This window comes from Tupaia chinensis, unplaced genomic scaffold (genome assembly GCF_000334495.1).
Source record: "Tupaia chinensis unplaced genomic scaffold, TupChi_1.0 Scaffold000094_1, whole genome shotgun sequence".
Classification (NCBI taxonomy): domain Eukaryota; kingdom Metazoa; phylum Chordata; class Mammalia; order Scandentia; family Tupaiidae; genus Tupaia; species Tupaia belangeri.
Window position 1 is genome coordinate 6,272,788 of NW_006159556.1, and position 17,243 is coordinate 6,290,030.

The 17,243-nt window shown below is 44.1% G+C and overlaps 1 protein-coding gene across 1 annotated transcript in view; it reads right to left on the minus strand.

Annotated features, from left to right (window-relative positions):
* CDS1 (CDP-diacylglycerol synthase 1) overlaps positions 1–2,508 on the minus strand; it is a 44,420-nt gene extending 41,912 nt beyond the window's left edge. Inside the window, exons 1-2 of the mRNA XM_006143295.1 lie at positions 2,398–2,508; positions 1,269–1,396 (exon numbers count right to left, since the gene is read on the minus strand). Coding sequence (XP_006143357.1) covers positions 1,269–1,396; positions 2,398–2,508 — 239 coding nt within the window. The remainder of the gene's footprint in view (positions 1–1,268; positions 1,397–2,397) is intronic.
* Between the last annotated feature and the right edge of the window lie 14,735 nt (positions 2,509–17,243).

Consider the following 17,243-nt stretch of genomic DNA (forward strand, 5'->3'; position numbering starts at 1 on the left):
GCCAGTTCCAAGACTCCAACCACTGTCAGCCATGTGGGATCCAGTCAACATAACCGCCACCTCAATAGCTAATTCTAAAATGTATTTAAGACTTAGCATCTTCTTTTTATCTATCTATCTATCTATCTATCTATCTATCTATCTATCTATCTATCTACTTGTGATTTTTTTCAAGCCACTAGGTCTGGGAATTGAACTGTGGTCAGCCATGTGGGAATCTAGTACCTTAAGTACCACGCCACCTGGTAGACCCCCTAAAACATATTTTTTACTATGTGCCACTGTCGAAAAAGTTGGGGAAACACTGTTCTATACCAAGGCGTAACATTTCACATATTAATCTGGACAAAAGCTTACATTTATTTTCCTTTTATAAGATTTATAACTCATATCATGAAAGTAGACAACAGAGCAATACAGAATTAGCTAAAATTCTGTGGTCATCTAAAAAATATAGCACAAAAGAGTAAAAGGTGAAATTTTAGGCAATAATTTAAAATTTAGTTAAAAGAAAAAGTCAGCCATTTCTGTCTGGCATTTAAAAAGAGAGGACAAATGATAAGGAATTTAATAGTGGTTCTAACACCAGAAAAGGAACTCAATGTGGGAAACAGGTCAGTGGCTGCAGAATCTGATAGTCCCAGGACAAGAACCCAGATCCATGCTTTACTAGTCATGTAAACGTCACCAGTTAACCTCTCAAACCTGTTTTTCTCCTATTTCATAAGGTTCTTAGTCATGTAAACGTCACCAGTTAACCTCTCAGGCCTGTTTTTCTCCTATTCACAAGGTTCGAAAGACTAAATGAAAGGCCATATATGTATATGTATGTATATACACATATACACACGCACACATACATACATACATATCAAGCACTTTGGAGCATGTCTCACACAACAGAAGGTTAAAAAGTATATAACCCTTGGGGCCAGCAGGTGGTGTCACCAGTGGTTAAGGTGCTGGACTTCCCTATGCCCAACCGTGGTTTGAGTCCTGGACTTGGCAACTTCTCTCACTCTTTCTCAAATGGCAGTATGGCCATCCTCTTGGAGGGTTTCTCACTTTCCCTCTCTCTGTCTCTCTGTCTCTCTCTCTGGTCAAATTAAAAATAAAAAATAAAATTAAATAATTCTTTTTAAAAAATTTATATAAGTTTTCTTTCTTGTAATTCCAAAACTTGCAAAAAAATCAGATTTATGACATGGAGAAGGACAACCTCATAGCCCCCTGAACACCCAGATGTAATTATCTTCATCTGATCATACCTTGAAGATAAGCCAGAGAGAGCTTTCTTGAGAATTTCAGGGGTTCTATCCGGGGCTGGTGGAATTTCTGGAATATCAGAATCTGTTCTGCAATCCAAGTCTCCATATCTGTCATCAATATCTGTTTCCTAAAATTAAAGAAAAAGGAGAATCACTTTGCAGGATGAAGTCTCTAAACAGCACATGCTTGCCAATGCACTTACTTATTGCTTAGTGTGTCAAAGCTCAGTTACAAAATCTGAGACAAAGAAACAACTACGAACTCATTTTGAATATCCAAGCATTATTATACTTCCTTGTTAGGAAATTTCCATTATCTTTGCTAAAAAAAACCTATCAATATAAAAGATTAATTTAAACAAAAGAAACGAAAGGACAACATACAGTTTCTAAAGCAGAAATTTACTGAAAAAATTAAATATTGACTGCTTGGCTACTTCGCTGGGAGAACACGGTGTTATTTCCACCTACATTCTGATCAGTTGCTCAGTTCCTTTTTGGATTTGACTGTAAAGCATCATAAAAGCATAGCATTTTACCTCACACCAGCGTAGCATTCTGTATTTTCTTAAAGACTGACTGCTGTAACTTACTAGATTCTTGAGAGACCACAAAGACAACCTTTGATAAGGTTAAATAGACATTATCATTTCTATGTTACTGATAGGTAAATTATCATCAAAAGCATTTGCTTTGGTGGTGGGACTTTAAAAAAAGAAAATCCTCACTTAAACCTGAAGCTGCCTTCTAAGAGTGTGTGTACAGGAGCAGTACATGCTGGGGGTGATGGAACCTCTGGGCTTTGATATAAAAGTGAATGCTACACAATTTCCTGGGTTGGGACCCCCAGCAGTTAGCATAATGGCTATGTCGCTGGACTCCCATGTAGTCAACTGTGGTTCGAGTCCCGGACCTGATGGGTTAAATTCATGCCAGGTGCATGCGTGCCCAAGATCCCGAGAGGAGAATGGAGGAGAAGGGATTGCGGCATGGCCATGCCCCTTGGGGGGTGATTTCTCATTTTCAGTCTCTCTGTCTGTCTCTGTCTTTCTGGCGAGTGCACATGCCCTATAGCAAAACCCTCTCCAAAAAAAGAAAAAAAAAAAAAAAAAATTATTTCCTGGGTTACAGTGGCCCCAGCAATGTGAAGAACAGAGATGTGGTCGAATAGTCCATTTTGAAGTAACTGCTCTGCTGTAATAGCCACACCTCTGTCCTCCCCTTCCCCTTCACAGTCCATGCCCAATCTATGACCTTCAGGAGAGTGCTAAACACACACATGCCTCGGGAGGGTGGTTCCGAGAGAGAAAGTGCAGCAAGAGAGTCGAACTGGGGCAGAGGAAAGAGAATATTCACAAGGGACGAACCAAGAAGAGAGAGTGCTGAGCAGAGCGTCGGGCCAGCAATGGTCCTGGGAATGAAAACACTGCAGCATTCAGCGTGCTGAGGAACCCCGAACTCAGTCCTTACTAGCTCCAAAGCTTTGGCAAGCTTTTTTCTCTCCCAAGATTATTTATCCCATGAGAGACACAGACACAATAACCCTCCCACCCCCCCCATGAGGATCCATCTTCAGCTTCGATAGCCCTGGATGGAGATACATGTCCCCGGCCTACTCAGTGATGTCTCCAGGTGTGAATCCAGGACCTGCCCATGAGGATTTCCTCACAGAACATTTCATTTTAGGAGCCCCATCTGGTCCCCACGTTGGCAAGTTCTATCACCCCTCGTACGGGGAAACCAATGTCAACTCAGTTTCTCTCACTAGCCCTTCACAGTGTGCCCCTTCTGCGACCCCACGTACGGGGGTTTCTCCCTACAGCCAGGCAACAACTGGTGTCTCTCATCCTACTCAATTCTGACACCCTCTTCCAGGAGCCAGCGTCAGAGCCCACAGACTGAGGGCTCAGTTTCACAACACTGCCCCGCCACACGTCAGATGCCAGTCACAAGTCTGGGCCTTTCAAACGTCTAACCAACCTACCACAGTTTGGGGTACCTATGACCCCCTCTTTGGGCTCAATTAATTTCTTTGAGTGGTTCAATAACTCCAGCAAACACTTGGTTGTGTTTATAGTTTTATTAGAAATGATTTTTTTAAGGTTTTGCCATAGGGCACATGCGCTAGCCAGAGAGAGGGAGGGAAGGAAAGGGAGCAATCATCCCCCAGGGGGCATGGCCACACAGCAATCCCTTCTTCATTCTCCTGGGATTTGGGGCACACATGCACATGCGTTCAGTGTGATTTTCAAGCTGCTGGGTCTGGGACCAAACCACAGGCAGCCATGTAGGAGTCCAATGCCCTAGAATTGGCCCTAGAAAGAATATTTTAAAGGATAAGAACAAATTCCACTTGAAGAGATACAAAGGGCAAAGTCCTGAAGGGCCAGGGCCCAAGCGCTTCCATCCAGGTGGAGCTGGGTACACCTCGTGGGTGAGTTCGTGTTCACCTTCCCGCAGGCCCCCTCAGGTCTGGCTGTCCAGTTCTCCAAGCCCTGTTCTCATGGGGTTTTTATGGGGACTTCATCGCACAGGCGATAGTAAAGCCTAGACGACCACAGCAACGTGGGACTGGACAAGGAGGACGTCCTTCATGCTAATGGACGGAGTGGGGTGAGCTGGCAAGGTCTGTGGGGTCCTTCTGTTCTCCCTGTGCAGTAATCCTCCTTCCAGGTACACTGCTCACCCCTCTAGAACGAGGGTCTTCATGTCTCTGTGACCTTCATGCCTATGGCCTGCCTTAGGAAGCTTCAGGAACCAAGGATAAAAGGCCAAATAGTTCTGAGCCAGAAACTACAGATGAAAACCTAAATCAACAAACAAACCGAAGAATACGTATGATGTCGCTCAGAACATCATACCTTTTGTTTCTTCTTCCGTAAAATGAACCACGTAATATATTAACGACGTCTGGCTTAGCTGCCGTGGTGCACCAGTACACCAACGCCCTGCAGTGCTGGGTGCCATAAGAAAATTGGGGTTCAGTTCCTAGTTGACCTCTACACACAGGATGCACGCACATGCCCATGTACCTGGCTAAAAGGCCTGGGGGAGGGGGGGAGACCGTGCATGAGACCACAACCTGAGGGTACTAGTCTTTATTTTTTTTTCAATTTTGTTTTTATTATTGTTTTTAAACTTTTTCTGCAGTCAACACACACTCATCAGAGAGAGAGAGAGAGAGAGAATGTGAAAAAGCAAGCTGCCAGGTCCAGGACTCGAACGGCAGTCAGGCATGTGAGAGTAGAGTGCCTTAACCACCATGCCACCTGCTGGCCCTGGCTCTATTTCTATCACTCATGAAATAAACTGAAGTAAGTGTGTGGGGGGAGGGGAGGAGGAAGGTTGTACACATACTGCCAAGGACTTTGGAAATTCAAAGAAGTGGTAAGCTATTATTGTGATTCAATCAAGTCTTCTGATTCCTCATTAAGTGGCTTATGAAATAAAACTATAGCCTTTGGGGAGTATTTTCAGCTTTCAAAAAGCAATAATAAACTGGGAACCAGCAGTTAGCGTAACGGCTATGTCACTGGACTCCCACGTAGTCGACCGCGGTTCGCGTCCCAGACCCGGTGGCTTAAAACTCACGCCAGGCACGTGTGCATGCGTGCCCAAGATCCCAAGAGGAGAATGGAGGAGAAGGGATTGCGGCGTGACCATCCCCCCTGGGGGGTGATTTCTTGCTTTCTGTCTCTATGTCTCTCTCTGTCTGTCTGGCGAGCGCACGCACCCTGTAGCAAAAATCTCTCCCAAAAAAAAAAAGCAATAATAAACTTTAGTTTACTAACAACCTTTTTCTAAACACTATGAAGTTAAATGTGTCACTGTGCCAAAAGGACAGATGAAATAGACATGTCGAATTCTCACCATGACTCTGAGAACTTAAGCAGATAGCTGTTTACTAATAACAACCAGACAGAACACCCCCTCTGAAAATGTCAGGGCACCTGCTGTCTGCCCTGTCAGCAGGTCTTTGACATCCAGAACGTGGGACAGGTCCTTTCTTCTGCTTTCCCCACCACTCTTTCTTCACCTTCAGTAACCCAGTGTTGGGAGAGGTGTGAGTGGTGGCAGAGACAGTAACCCATGGAGTGGCTCTCTAAGATGACATCAAGTGACAAAATACATGAGACCAGGGCCAGCAGATGATGTGGAGTTTACATCACTGGACTCCCACATTGTCAACTGCAGTTCAAGTCCCGGACCTGACGGCTTGAAACTCTTGCCAGGTGTGTGGGTCATTGTGCATGTGAATGAAGGTGTGACCGTGCTCAAGAGACCCAAACGAGGAGCTGCACGCAGATGACAGTCTCCAACTTCCCCAGGAGCTCGGGATCTCACGGGCCCTTATGGCTTCCCTCCTCGTCTCTCCACACAGCAATGATTCCTGATAAACCTGTTTCTACCTTCTAACGTGACACCTCCAGCTGGGTGTTCACAAGCATCATCTGAAACCCACCATAAGCAACTGACCTCTCTCTTTCACACCAGACTTGCTGTCTTCTGTAACTTTGGCAAAGATGCCACCACTGGGTCAGTTATTCAGACCACACAATTGGGCATCTAGGGCCACAGGTGGTGTGGTGGTTAAGGCACGGGACTCCCTCCCACAATGGCCAACTGGAGTTTGAGTCTCAGACTTAGTGACTTGCTTTCTTACTTTTTCTCTCATTGTCTCTCTCTGATAAAATTTTAAAAAATAATACTAATAAATAAAGTAACTCTTGAAAAGAAATTGGGGGGGGGACCTTTTGGCTGGAATTGCTATATAAATACAGATATTCATACATGTATACTTATCTTTAAATTGAAAAAAGAACCTAAAACAACTCAGATGCAACTAATGCAATTTTAACAGTGAGGAGGCAATAAAACTTACAAGATTGCAAACTTTAGAACAGATCATAAGAAGAAACAAGAGGGCCAGTCCCAGAGCCTAGAGGTTGAGGAATGAGAATGGAGTGTGTATAAAGTGAGTGAGATACTCACACCAAAAAAAGTAACAAAATGTTGGGACCAGCAGTTAGCGTAATGGCTATGTGGCTGGACTCCCATGAAGTTGACTGCGGTTCGAGTCCCGGACTTGGTGGCTTAAACTCATGCTGGGTGCATGTGCGTGCGTGCGCAGGATCTCGAGAGGAAAATGGAGGAGAAGGGATTGCAGCATGGCCATCCCCCATGGGGGGAGATCTCTAGATCTCTCGCTTTTTGCCTCTCTCTGTCTTTCTGGCGAGTGCACGCACCCTATAGCAAAAAAAGAAAAAAGAAAAAAGACTCCCCAATTTCCACAAACTCATTTCTCTCTCCTGCATCTGTTGTAAATGTTTGTTCTCTGTGGAAAGTACAGAATATACTTGTCTGCCTCCCCCACACCCGCTCTCCAACACCCCTGCCCCAGTCCCCAAACCTGGCTGTGCCAGTTCACATTCTGACCTCCTCTTCCAAGTCACTTGCTTGACCCCCAGCTCCAAGATGGGCACATGTTAACTGTCTTTCCACAGTTCTTTTTACTTTACCTCCTCGTCTGTTTTAAAATGATCTGTTTGCTTGACTGTATTTTCCAGTAGGCCATGGGACCAGCAGATGGCGAAATGCTTCCGTTCCTAGACTCCCATGTAGTCTACCATGGTTTGAGTCCCGGACCCAGCAGTCCATAAGGTTCATGAGGACAGGAAATGCTGCCTGCTGACCTCATCCCACTAGATGCACCGAGTCCAGCAGACGACCTCACACAGTGAGAGTGCCCAGTGGTTGGCACTTACTAGACACTAAATAAGTAAGTGCTGAATAAACTGAGGCTGCAAACCCATGCCATCTCAAGATCACAGTAGGTTCTCAGGGCGGCCCTGTAGCCTAGCGGTTATGGGAGCCAGATATCACATGCCCATCATGGCTCAAATCCTGGCCCCTGCAACTTGAAAAACACATAGGCTCATGTTCATGTGTGCCCCAAATCCTGATAGGGCAGAGAAACAGAGAAAAAGAGATCGCAGTGTGAGCATGCCTCACCAGGGGGTGCTTTTTCCTCTCCTTCTCCCTCTGTCTCCATCTTTTGAGCACACACACCCTCTGGCAGTAAAACAAAGATACATTCTCACCTGCTTTTCCTGGTTGAGTAATCGTACGCAAGTCACCTTGTTTGTGGCCTCAGCTACACTAATGTAAAATGAAGACTTGATTAGGGATACTGCTCTTCCATGTATAAGGTTATAATAAAACTATGTCTAATAAGCTATCTCCAAAGGTTGAAGAAATAAGTTCACTACCTGTAAGTCCAGTTCTTTAGTGAAAATATACTTAGGAAATTGGGTTCAGACAGCAGTGCAGAGCTACAACACAGTGCTCTGCAAGACCCACCCATGTGGGAAGGTTTGTGTTTGGGAACTTGCTAGAATATGCTGGGCATGCACCTGGCGTGAGCTGCGGCCAGCCGGGCTGGGGGCAGAGCAGGGAATCAAGACCTTGTTGGGGGTGTTGTCCCTCTCCTCCTCTCTCACTCATGGAGAAATAGATAAATTTTAAAATTAAAAAAAAAAGAAGCAGAATAAAGCATTATACAAATACTGATTTATTTATTTCTCCTATTTCTAAAGAGGTAAGTAAATAAATAATCCCCTCTATCTTATAGGTAAAAAAAATTCAGGCTCAAAGATGGTAAGTTTCTGCAGCTCTGAGTAATATAACTTGGATCTGAAACCATGTAAAGGGGATTAGCATAATTCACCCAAAATTTATCTACTAATTCAACACTATCCCAATAAACATCACAAAAGCCTTTTCAGGCTTATTCTAAAATTTCTATGGAAATTCTATTTCTTAATGATGAAGTCTATTTTGAAAAAAAAAAGCTGAAGAGCATAGACTACCTGTTTTCAAAAGTACTTATAAAGCTACTACAATATATCAGTATAGTATTTTGGCAAAAAAGAATGATAGAAGAAACAGAATAAAGAGTCCAGAAATAAACCCATATATATGGCCAACTGATGACTGACAAAGTTACAAAATAACTCAATAGACAGTGCTGGAACTATTTTAAAAAACAAACAAACAAACCTTAGCCCAGCTATGACAGAACAAATGCAATGACTCAGGCCTTGTGGATGGCCCAGGTTTGGCACCTGGTCTACCCTAAATAGGCCAGGTGTGGCGGCACACACCGGAAGTCCTAGTTGCCTAGGACACTGGCACAGGAGTATTACAACAGACTACTCTATAGAAAAGGCATCTCTCACCCTCACCCCTCCCTCCCTTCCTTGCTCTCCTCCCAGCTCATCAAACAGGAAAAAGAGGGCTGGCCCCATGGCACAGCAGGTAAGCTCTACACAGAGGAAGTCAGATCCCATGTGTTCAACAAGGGTTTGAGTCCTGGCCCCAGAGGCTTGAAAAGCACATGGGGCAGGGCATGCCCAGGGTCCTAATGGCATGAAGAATTGGAGGAAAAAGGACTGTGCCATGACTAGGCTTGTTGAGGGTAACTTTCTCTTTCTCTCTCATAATTTCTCTTAGGCATGTGCTCTCTGGGGAGGGAGGGGAGTTTTAAAAAATACCTTGATCTATACCTCACTTCATATTTACAAATCAATTCAAAATTGATCATCATAGACCTTTAGATAACCCTACAAAACTTCCATAAAATATCTGAGTCCTTGAGCTAGACAAAGATGTCTTAGGTAAGATACCAAAAGCATTTTTCACCAAAGGAAAAAAAAAATTGATCCACTTTATCAAAATTAAGTTTTTCAAAAAGCACTATTAAGAGAATTAAAAGACAAACCACAGATTGGGAGGAGTTTTCCAAGTCGCATGTCTGACAAAGCACTTTCAGTCCAGCCCCAGCGGCATAAACATGATGCCGGGACCTCACAAAAGGCCCATGTTCAGATGCTAGAGCAGCCTAACCACACCGGGTACTACAGTGCATGCCCGTAATCCTAACTAATTGGGAAGGTGAGTTAGAAGGAGTGTGGAAGAACAAGATCCTATCAAAATTTTCTCTCTCTCCCCCATATTAAAAAAATTAAAAATTAAGGGTGACCAGCAGTTAACATAATGGCTATGTTGCTGAACTCCCATGTAGTCGACTGTGGTTCAAGTCCTGGACCCGGTGGCTTAAACTCACACTGGGCGTGTGTGCGTGCGTGCCCAAGATCCCGAGAGGAGAATGGAGGAGAAGGGATTGCGGCATGGCCATCCCCACAGGGGGTGATTTCTCACTTTCTGTCTCTCGGTCTCTGTCTTTCTGGTGAGCACATGTGGCCTGTAGCAAAAACCTCTCAAAAAAAAAATTAAAAATTAAAATCATTAACAGTCATCATTTACAAAAAAAAAAAAAAAAAGGATTTGCAGTCAAAATACAAAAAGCACTCTCAGAGCTGACCCTGTTGCCTCGCGGGTAAGGGAGCCGGATCTGACATGGCTGACTGCAGTTCAAATCCCAGCCCCAGCAGCTTGAAAACACCCCAGGTATGTGTGCATACCTGCCCCAAATCCCAACAGGATGAGGAGAGACGGGAGGGATTATGGCCTGGTCATGCCTCACTGGGGGTTCTCTCTCTCTCTCTGTTTCCCCATCTCTGGCAAGAACACATACCCTTTGGCAACTAAAATTTTTTAAAAAGAACTCTCAAAATTCAGTAAGAAAACTGAATTAAAAACACACAAAAAAATCTGAAAAGATATTTTGCCAAAGACAATAATACATTGATGGCAAAAAGACAGGTCGATACCATTAGTCATTAGACGACTGAGAAAACTACCAAGTGCTCGGACGACGCAGGTCTCCCAGTGGCTGAAGTGAAAGACCTGCACACGCCGAGCGCTGGGAAATGTGGAGAAACACTCCTGCACTCTGCTGCTGGGAGGCGGGAAGGGTAGATGGTACAACCACTGCAGGGAACAACTGGGCAGTTTTTCAAAAAGTTAAACATGTATCCAACAAATGTCCCAGTCGGTCCACTCCTAGATATTTACCTGAGTAAAAGGCAAATCGGAGTCATCAAATCTCCCGTTTAAAATCTTCCATCAGCTCCCCACTGCTTAAGGTCAAGTCCATCCCTCCCAGCTTCCTGAACTCTGCAGCTAGGGCTGTGGCCACACACACCCCTGCCCCCCACTTCACGCTCTGCAGAGCTGAACTTCCTGCATCCTCAGAGTGTGAACACAGTCTAAGCTCTCAGCATTTTGCTATGGTGTGCCCTCTATTTGTAACCCCTTCCTTCCCGAGCTTGGTTTTGCCTGCTAGTGCCCATTTATCCTTCCGGTCTCATCTTAGATATCACTAGTAGGAAACCTTTCTTCAGGGAGCATGTCAAAAAAAGAATAATGCCTCCTGAGCCCTTGCCCCTAAATGTTCGTGTCTTAATCTTTGAACCTGTGAACACATTACATCACAATGCAAGGGAGAATTGCAGCAGCAAACAGAATTAAGTTTGATGTTGAGATGGGGAGATCAAATGAGCTTCATAAGAGAGTACTTCAAAAAAAAAAAAAATCCATGGAAAAATGGAATTAAAATATGAGTTCATTTTCGTGCAAAACATGTTGACGTCCATGCACAGGTTTCTCACAATATGCATTTTTCATGAATTCACTGAAGACCTCTCATATAATCTGCAAGGGTCTTTAAAAGTGAAGGAGGGAGACAGGAGAGTCAGAGTAGGTGTGATGACAGACGGTGGCCTGCAAGAACAGCAAGACGGCACGTGGATGGAAGCAGCACAGGACAGGTTCCAGAACGGAGAAGGTAAGGGGACAGATTTCCCCTAGAGCCTAATCGCAGCACACAATCCTGTTGACACCCTGATTTAGCCCAGGGAGGCCCGTTCTAGACACCCGGCCTCCGGAACTGTGAGATAGCAAGCTGTGTTGGTTAAATGACTACGCTTGCGGAGATCTGTTACAGCAGCAATCAGAAAGTAAATGCAGAGCCTCGGAGTCCAGTCCGAGCAGCTCCTGCGTGCCCCCAAGGCAGGTGGTGTGACAGTGTTTTATCGCCTGTTCATGGGCCAGTGTGGCCACCACCATGGCCGTGCCTCCAACCAAGGCCTCAGTGAGTACCTGCTAGGGAATGATGGGCACCCTCCTTCTACCCCCAAATGGCATCAGGCCTTGTCTTTCCATCAATTCCACTGATCTTTCCTCAGTGAGGCTCCATTCCAGCACCGGTTAACACCATACTATGCTGAAGAACGGCTACTAGAGGCTGAGAAGGATGAGAGGGAGGTGGGAAGGACAGACAGAGGTTGGCTAATGGAAACGAAATCGCAGACAGACAAGAGAAATGCTTAGTTAGATATGTATCTCAGAGTAGCTAGGAGGAGGCTTCAGAATCTTCCCAACACAAAGTAATGACGAATGGCTGAGACGGTGGATTTGTTCTTCCTGATTTAATCACTGCCCACTGCGTTCTTGTCACTGAGAGAAAAATCACTGTGTACTTCCCAAACATATAGTTATTATTTTGCCATTGGGTGTGTGCGTTTGCTGGAGAATAACAGAGAGACGGTGAGAGGGAAAGTGAGAAATCACCCCCTTGGGGGAATGGCCACACCACAATCCCTTCTCCTTCATTCTCCTCCTGGGATTTTGAGCCTGCACAAACACATGCCCAGCATGATTTTCAAGCTGCCACATCTGGGACTCAAACTGTGGTCTGCCATGTGGTAGGTAGTCCAGCACCATAACCACTACATCATCTGCTGACTCCTCATTTATGTAAATCTTAAATTACAAAGTAGGAATACAAATTTCTGAAGGAAGGACCAGCAAATGGCGTAGCAGGTATGTCGCTGGACTCCAATATGGCTGACCGCAGTTCAAGGCTTGGACCCAGTGGCTTCGAACTCACGTTGGGGGTGTGTGGGTGCGTGCGTGCATGCCCAAGATCCCAGGAGGAGAAGGGACTGTGGTGTGGCCATCACCTCCCCCACTCCCCCCCACCCCATGATTTCTCACTTTTCCTCTATCTCTGTCTGCCCCCTAGCTGAATGCATGTGCCCTAAGGCAAAAAACCTCTTGAGGGGGGGGGAATGCATGTGCCCTAAGGCAAAAAACCTCTTTGGAAAAAAATAAAAAACAACAAACAACTCTGAAAGGGTAAATCCATGAGATAACACAAAGAACTTAGAAAATTGAGGACTTTTATTCAAAATGTGAATTATTACTGTTACCAAAGCTTGCATTTTACCAGCTTCCCACTTTGTCAAGGCTAGGAGAAATACCCTTGCCTGCCCCATCCAAAGGGGAAAGGCGAGTGTGTGAACCAAGAATAAACACACTTGGCCCCGGATAGCTTCAACCATGTGTGAACCTTGCTTAGATCATAGTTTGGTGGGGCGGGGCGGGGGGGGGTGCTCTAATAATCTTTTCGGGGGCATTGAGAACTATGGGCTGCCTGAAGACAAGAAAATGATTGTTCGTTTCTAAAGGCCATGCGTACTGGGGCTGTGCCAGAGAACGCCTTGAAGAGGTGAGTGCTTTAATACGAGGCGTGCGTTGCCATGATGCCTGCAACTTATTTTCAAATGGCTAACATAAATATATAGAGAGGATCAAGCAAATTTAGGAAAACCCTAGCAATTGCTATATCTGGGTGCTGGCTATCCTGACACTGTACTAACCTTTTAACTCTTCTATCGGTAAAAACATAAAAAGCTAGGAAAAACAGACCAGACAGGTGGCGCGGTGGTTAAGGTGACTGGATCCCACATGGCTGACTAGAAGATTCAAGTTCCAGACTCAGCAGCTTGAAAAATACTCCAGGCTGGGCTGGCAGGTGGTGTGGTGGTTAAGAGTGCTAGACTCCCACATGGCCGACCATGGTTCAAGTCCTGGACCTGGCAACTTTCTCTCCCCTACCCCTACTCTGTCCTTCTCTGGTCAAATTTAAAAATAAATAAATAAACAAAGTTAAATTTAAAAAAAAAAAAAAAAAAAACCAATCCAGGTGCATGTGCATGCCCCAAATCCAGAGAGGAGAATGGAGGAGGTGGGACTGTGGCATGGCCATCCCCTGAGGAGTGTTTTTTTTTTTTTCTCACTTTCCATCTCTCTCATTGTCTTTGGTTGAGTGCACATACGCTATAGAAAAAAAAAAAAAAGCTAAGAAAATTTAAAACTAATGTTGGGGCTCTGAACACACTATCCCAAAATATGACTATAAAGACCAGAATCTACTACCCCAAATATACTTCTTCAACATATTTTGAGCTGGTTATTCCAAGAAACTGCAGACACAGGAATAGCTCTAAAAAGTTGTTCTTTAGTTAAAAATAAATTGCATCAGTAAAGGAAATTCACTTTAGCAAAGTATCTGTATTACATGAGGACTGGTCCAGAGATAACTTTTATTACCTGAGAGACTTTCTATCTGCATAACGAGACAAACTTTATTCTCCATGTTTCTCCCTTCGCCCTCCATGACTTGCTTCTCCACCACCCCTCCAAGTCCCAAACCCTTTATCTGTCCACAGCTCCGGATATGATGTAGGTTTCAATCATTTCTGAGTCTCAGGTTTGGTGGGACACTAGAGGCCAAGTTTGTAAATATTACCTTTTTCCTGTTAATCTATCTTAAGTCAATTTAATTCATAGCCCAACGAGGGAATCCCAGTAGGGAACACCCCCCAACAATATATTGAGGACACAAACATCATTTCGTAAACCCATCAGAGAGGGAAGGAAGCAGTAAACAGAAAATCCATGCTGTGATCACCTGGCAGGTGCCAAGGTGTTTTTCGCATTGTGATCCTTCTGTATCAATGTCATAATTATTAAAAGCGGTATCAGGACCAACAAATGGTGTAATGGTTACATCACTAGGCTCCCATATAGTCAACCGCAGTTTGAATCCTGGACCCAGCAGCTTAAAACTCACACAGGGCATGTGTGCATGCATGCCCAAAATCTCGAGAGTAGAAAGGATTGCTGTGCAGCCAAAAAGAAAAAAAGCAGTATCAGTGGGGCATAATGGTTACATCGTTAGACTCCCATGTAGTTGACTACGATTCAAGTCCCAGACCTGGTGGCTTAAAACTCATGCTGGGTGCATGTGTGTGCATGCCCAAAATCCCAAGAAGAGACTGGAGAAGGTATCGCGGTGTGGCCATCCACCCTAGCTGGGGGCGAGGGGGCAGATTTTCTCACTTTCTGTCTCTCAGGCAAGTGCAGATACCCTATAGCAAAATTCTCTCTCTCTCTTAAAAAAAAAAAAAAAAAAAGGGCAGCAACAGGATCAGGTATATGAATCAAACTACCACATGCAGAACTCCAGTGACACCATCAATATTCAACCCTACATGAAGTATCCCAGAGATGTTCGAAGTCTTGATTCGAGACAGTTCAAGTACAAGCATAGCAAGTGGGTGAGAAGGAAATAAAACCCACAGCCTTGTAAGAGACATGAGTCTAATTTTGTTTCCCAGAATTGGACTTAATACATATTTACTGCCCCACGGCAATGTATTGTTTTTGAAACAACCTGCTTGGGACAGGAGGTGGCAGCGGGCCCAACCTTAACTGCCAAGGTGTTTGGTCTCGGCTGGGCCAGCCAGAGGAGGAAGTCAGGTCAGCTTTATCACCTTACATAAAGTTCTGACTAGCTGGCCATGGGTCCCGGGAAACGAAGGAACGGCAACCCCGGCCAGGACACACAGAAGCACACTGCCTTCCTCGCTGCCAACCAGGCAAAAGGTGGACTTCAGTTAACATGGGTCTAAGCCCTCACACAAGACTGACATCTTGTCTCTCCCATCCTGGGCCTTTCGATTTTATATTTAAAAGGAAGTTTGAAATTTTTATAGTTTTCGGGCCAGCAAGTGACGTGGTAGTTAAGGGTGCATGGTTGAGCACAGTTGAGTCCCAAACCTGGCAGCTTGCTTTCTTACTTTCCCTCTCACTCTGTCCCTCTCTGGTCAAATTAATCAATTAATTTAATAAAGTTAAATAATTCTTTAAAAAATTTTTTTGGACTTTTGCAAAATCTTAGACAAACATTCAATGACATGACAAGAAGAATAAGTAACTTTGTTTTTTTTTGCTAGAGGGCATGTGTACTCACTAGAGAGAGACAGCTAGAGGGAGAGAGACAAATCATTTCCCATGGGGAATGGTCATGCCGCAATCCCTTCTCCTCCATTTCTCCTTCCTTTCAAGATTTTGGGTACACACAGGCCTCTGGCATGTTTCTCAAGCTGCAGGTCTAGGACCTGAACTGCAAGGTCAGCCATCCGGGGTCCTGATCCTTAGCCACCAAATCATGTAGCCAGACCACACAATAACTTGGATCTCCTTTTGTGGATAGGAGAGAGAGTAAACATTTGGAAAGATAAGTAAACTTGGCACACCTCAGGAATGATCAACAACAAATTGGTCTTTTGTTTTTTTCTCAAATTTTTTGCCATGAGCATATATGCTTGCCAAAAAGAGAGAGAGAGACAGAAAGAAACCACAACGCCCACTCCCCCGGGGGAGGTGGGATGGCAGTCATGCCACAATCTCTTCTCCTCTGGGGATTTTGAGTTCACATGCATAACAGGGCCCAGTGTGTTTTTGTGTTTTTCAGGCTGTTGGGTCAGGGACTCTGACAGCGAAGTCGGTCATGTGAAATCCAGTCAACTTAACCACCACGCCACTTGGTGGCCCCCAAATTGGTCATTAATGATTTCCTCTCCATTTCTGGAGTCACTCAAATTGTGACATCATTTTCATTTAAATAAATTTTGAAACACTTTCTAACTAAATGAATCAAAGAGGATATAAACAAATGCTGTAAACCCATCAGAGAAGGAAATAAAATGAAATGAACACTAATGACGTCTCCTAATCAATCATAAAGTAGGTGAGGAAATACGTGGAACATTTTAATTTGCTTGATTTAAATCCAGGTGCCTACACTTGCAGAATTACAGAGTTTCTGCTAAAAGTCTTTATTCCAATGCCAAAATTTCATAGATTCAGAATGACTAAATCAGTGTAAAATGGCACAAAATAATACAAGGGTAAAAAAAAAATCCTAAATAAATATTTTAACTAATTTAAAAAATTTAGACCACATACCAAATTTCTTCTTTGCCTTTTTTTTTTTTTTTGTCAGAAAATTTAGGATAAAACCCAGCTCTAAATAATGTGTGATCTTGAGCAGGGCATTCAGGTGTTCAAATTTTAGTTTTCTCATGTGTAAACTAAGACTATCTCCTTTGACTACACAATTGTTAAGGGATTTAAATAGATATTATATATAAGTAAACATTTTGTAAACTATAAATTATTTTACACATACATTACTTTAAGGCAAACTATTGCAAAAACAAATTATTTTACACATACATTACTTTATTATCACTATTCCTTGCGGTAAAAGTCCGTAAGCAAAGACATTAATTCATTCCACAAGCCCCATGTTTCCAGCCTGCTTTGCCTGGAAACATGCCAGTCATGTCCCCCAAATCCTGTCAGCTGGCAACTGGCAGACTGGAGGTTTGGGATTACAGCATGGCCAAGCCCCATGGAGGGGCTCCTCTCTCTTGTTCTCATTTGCACACATGTGTACTATCACAAACACTAATTTTAAAAAATACTGGTATACAACACAGTTGTGTTCAGCTGAATTTCACTGAGTTTGATCACTCTGTTAGTTGCCTCCCTGTTATTTCATATCAATCTCCCTCAAAATGATACTCAACATGTTCCAGTCACATGTGCTGTGGTGTAACAGAGCAGGTCTAGCCTGGAACTGGGCTCCAGAGACGAGTTCTAGTCCCAGCTCTGCTACTTGCTCTAGCACATCTTGGGCAATAACCACCCCCCTCAGGAGCCATTTTATTATTCTTCAATATATCTAGTAGGAACTCAGTTGAACTAAGTGGTTTCCAAGATTCCCTGAGGCTCCTTGGTTCTAAATCCCTACTCTGAGAAAACTGAAGGCACCAGTCAAACACCTCAATCATCCCTCTGTGCGTTCAACAGGTTTCT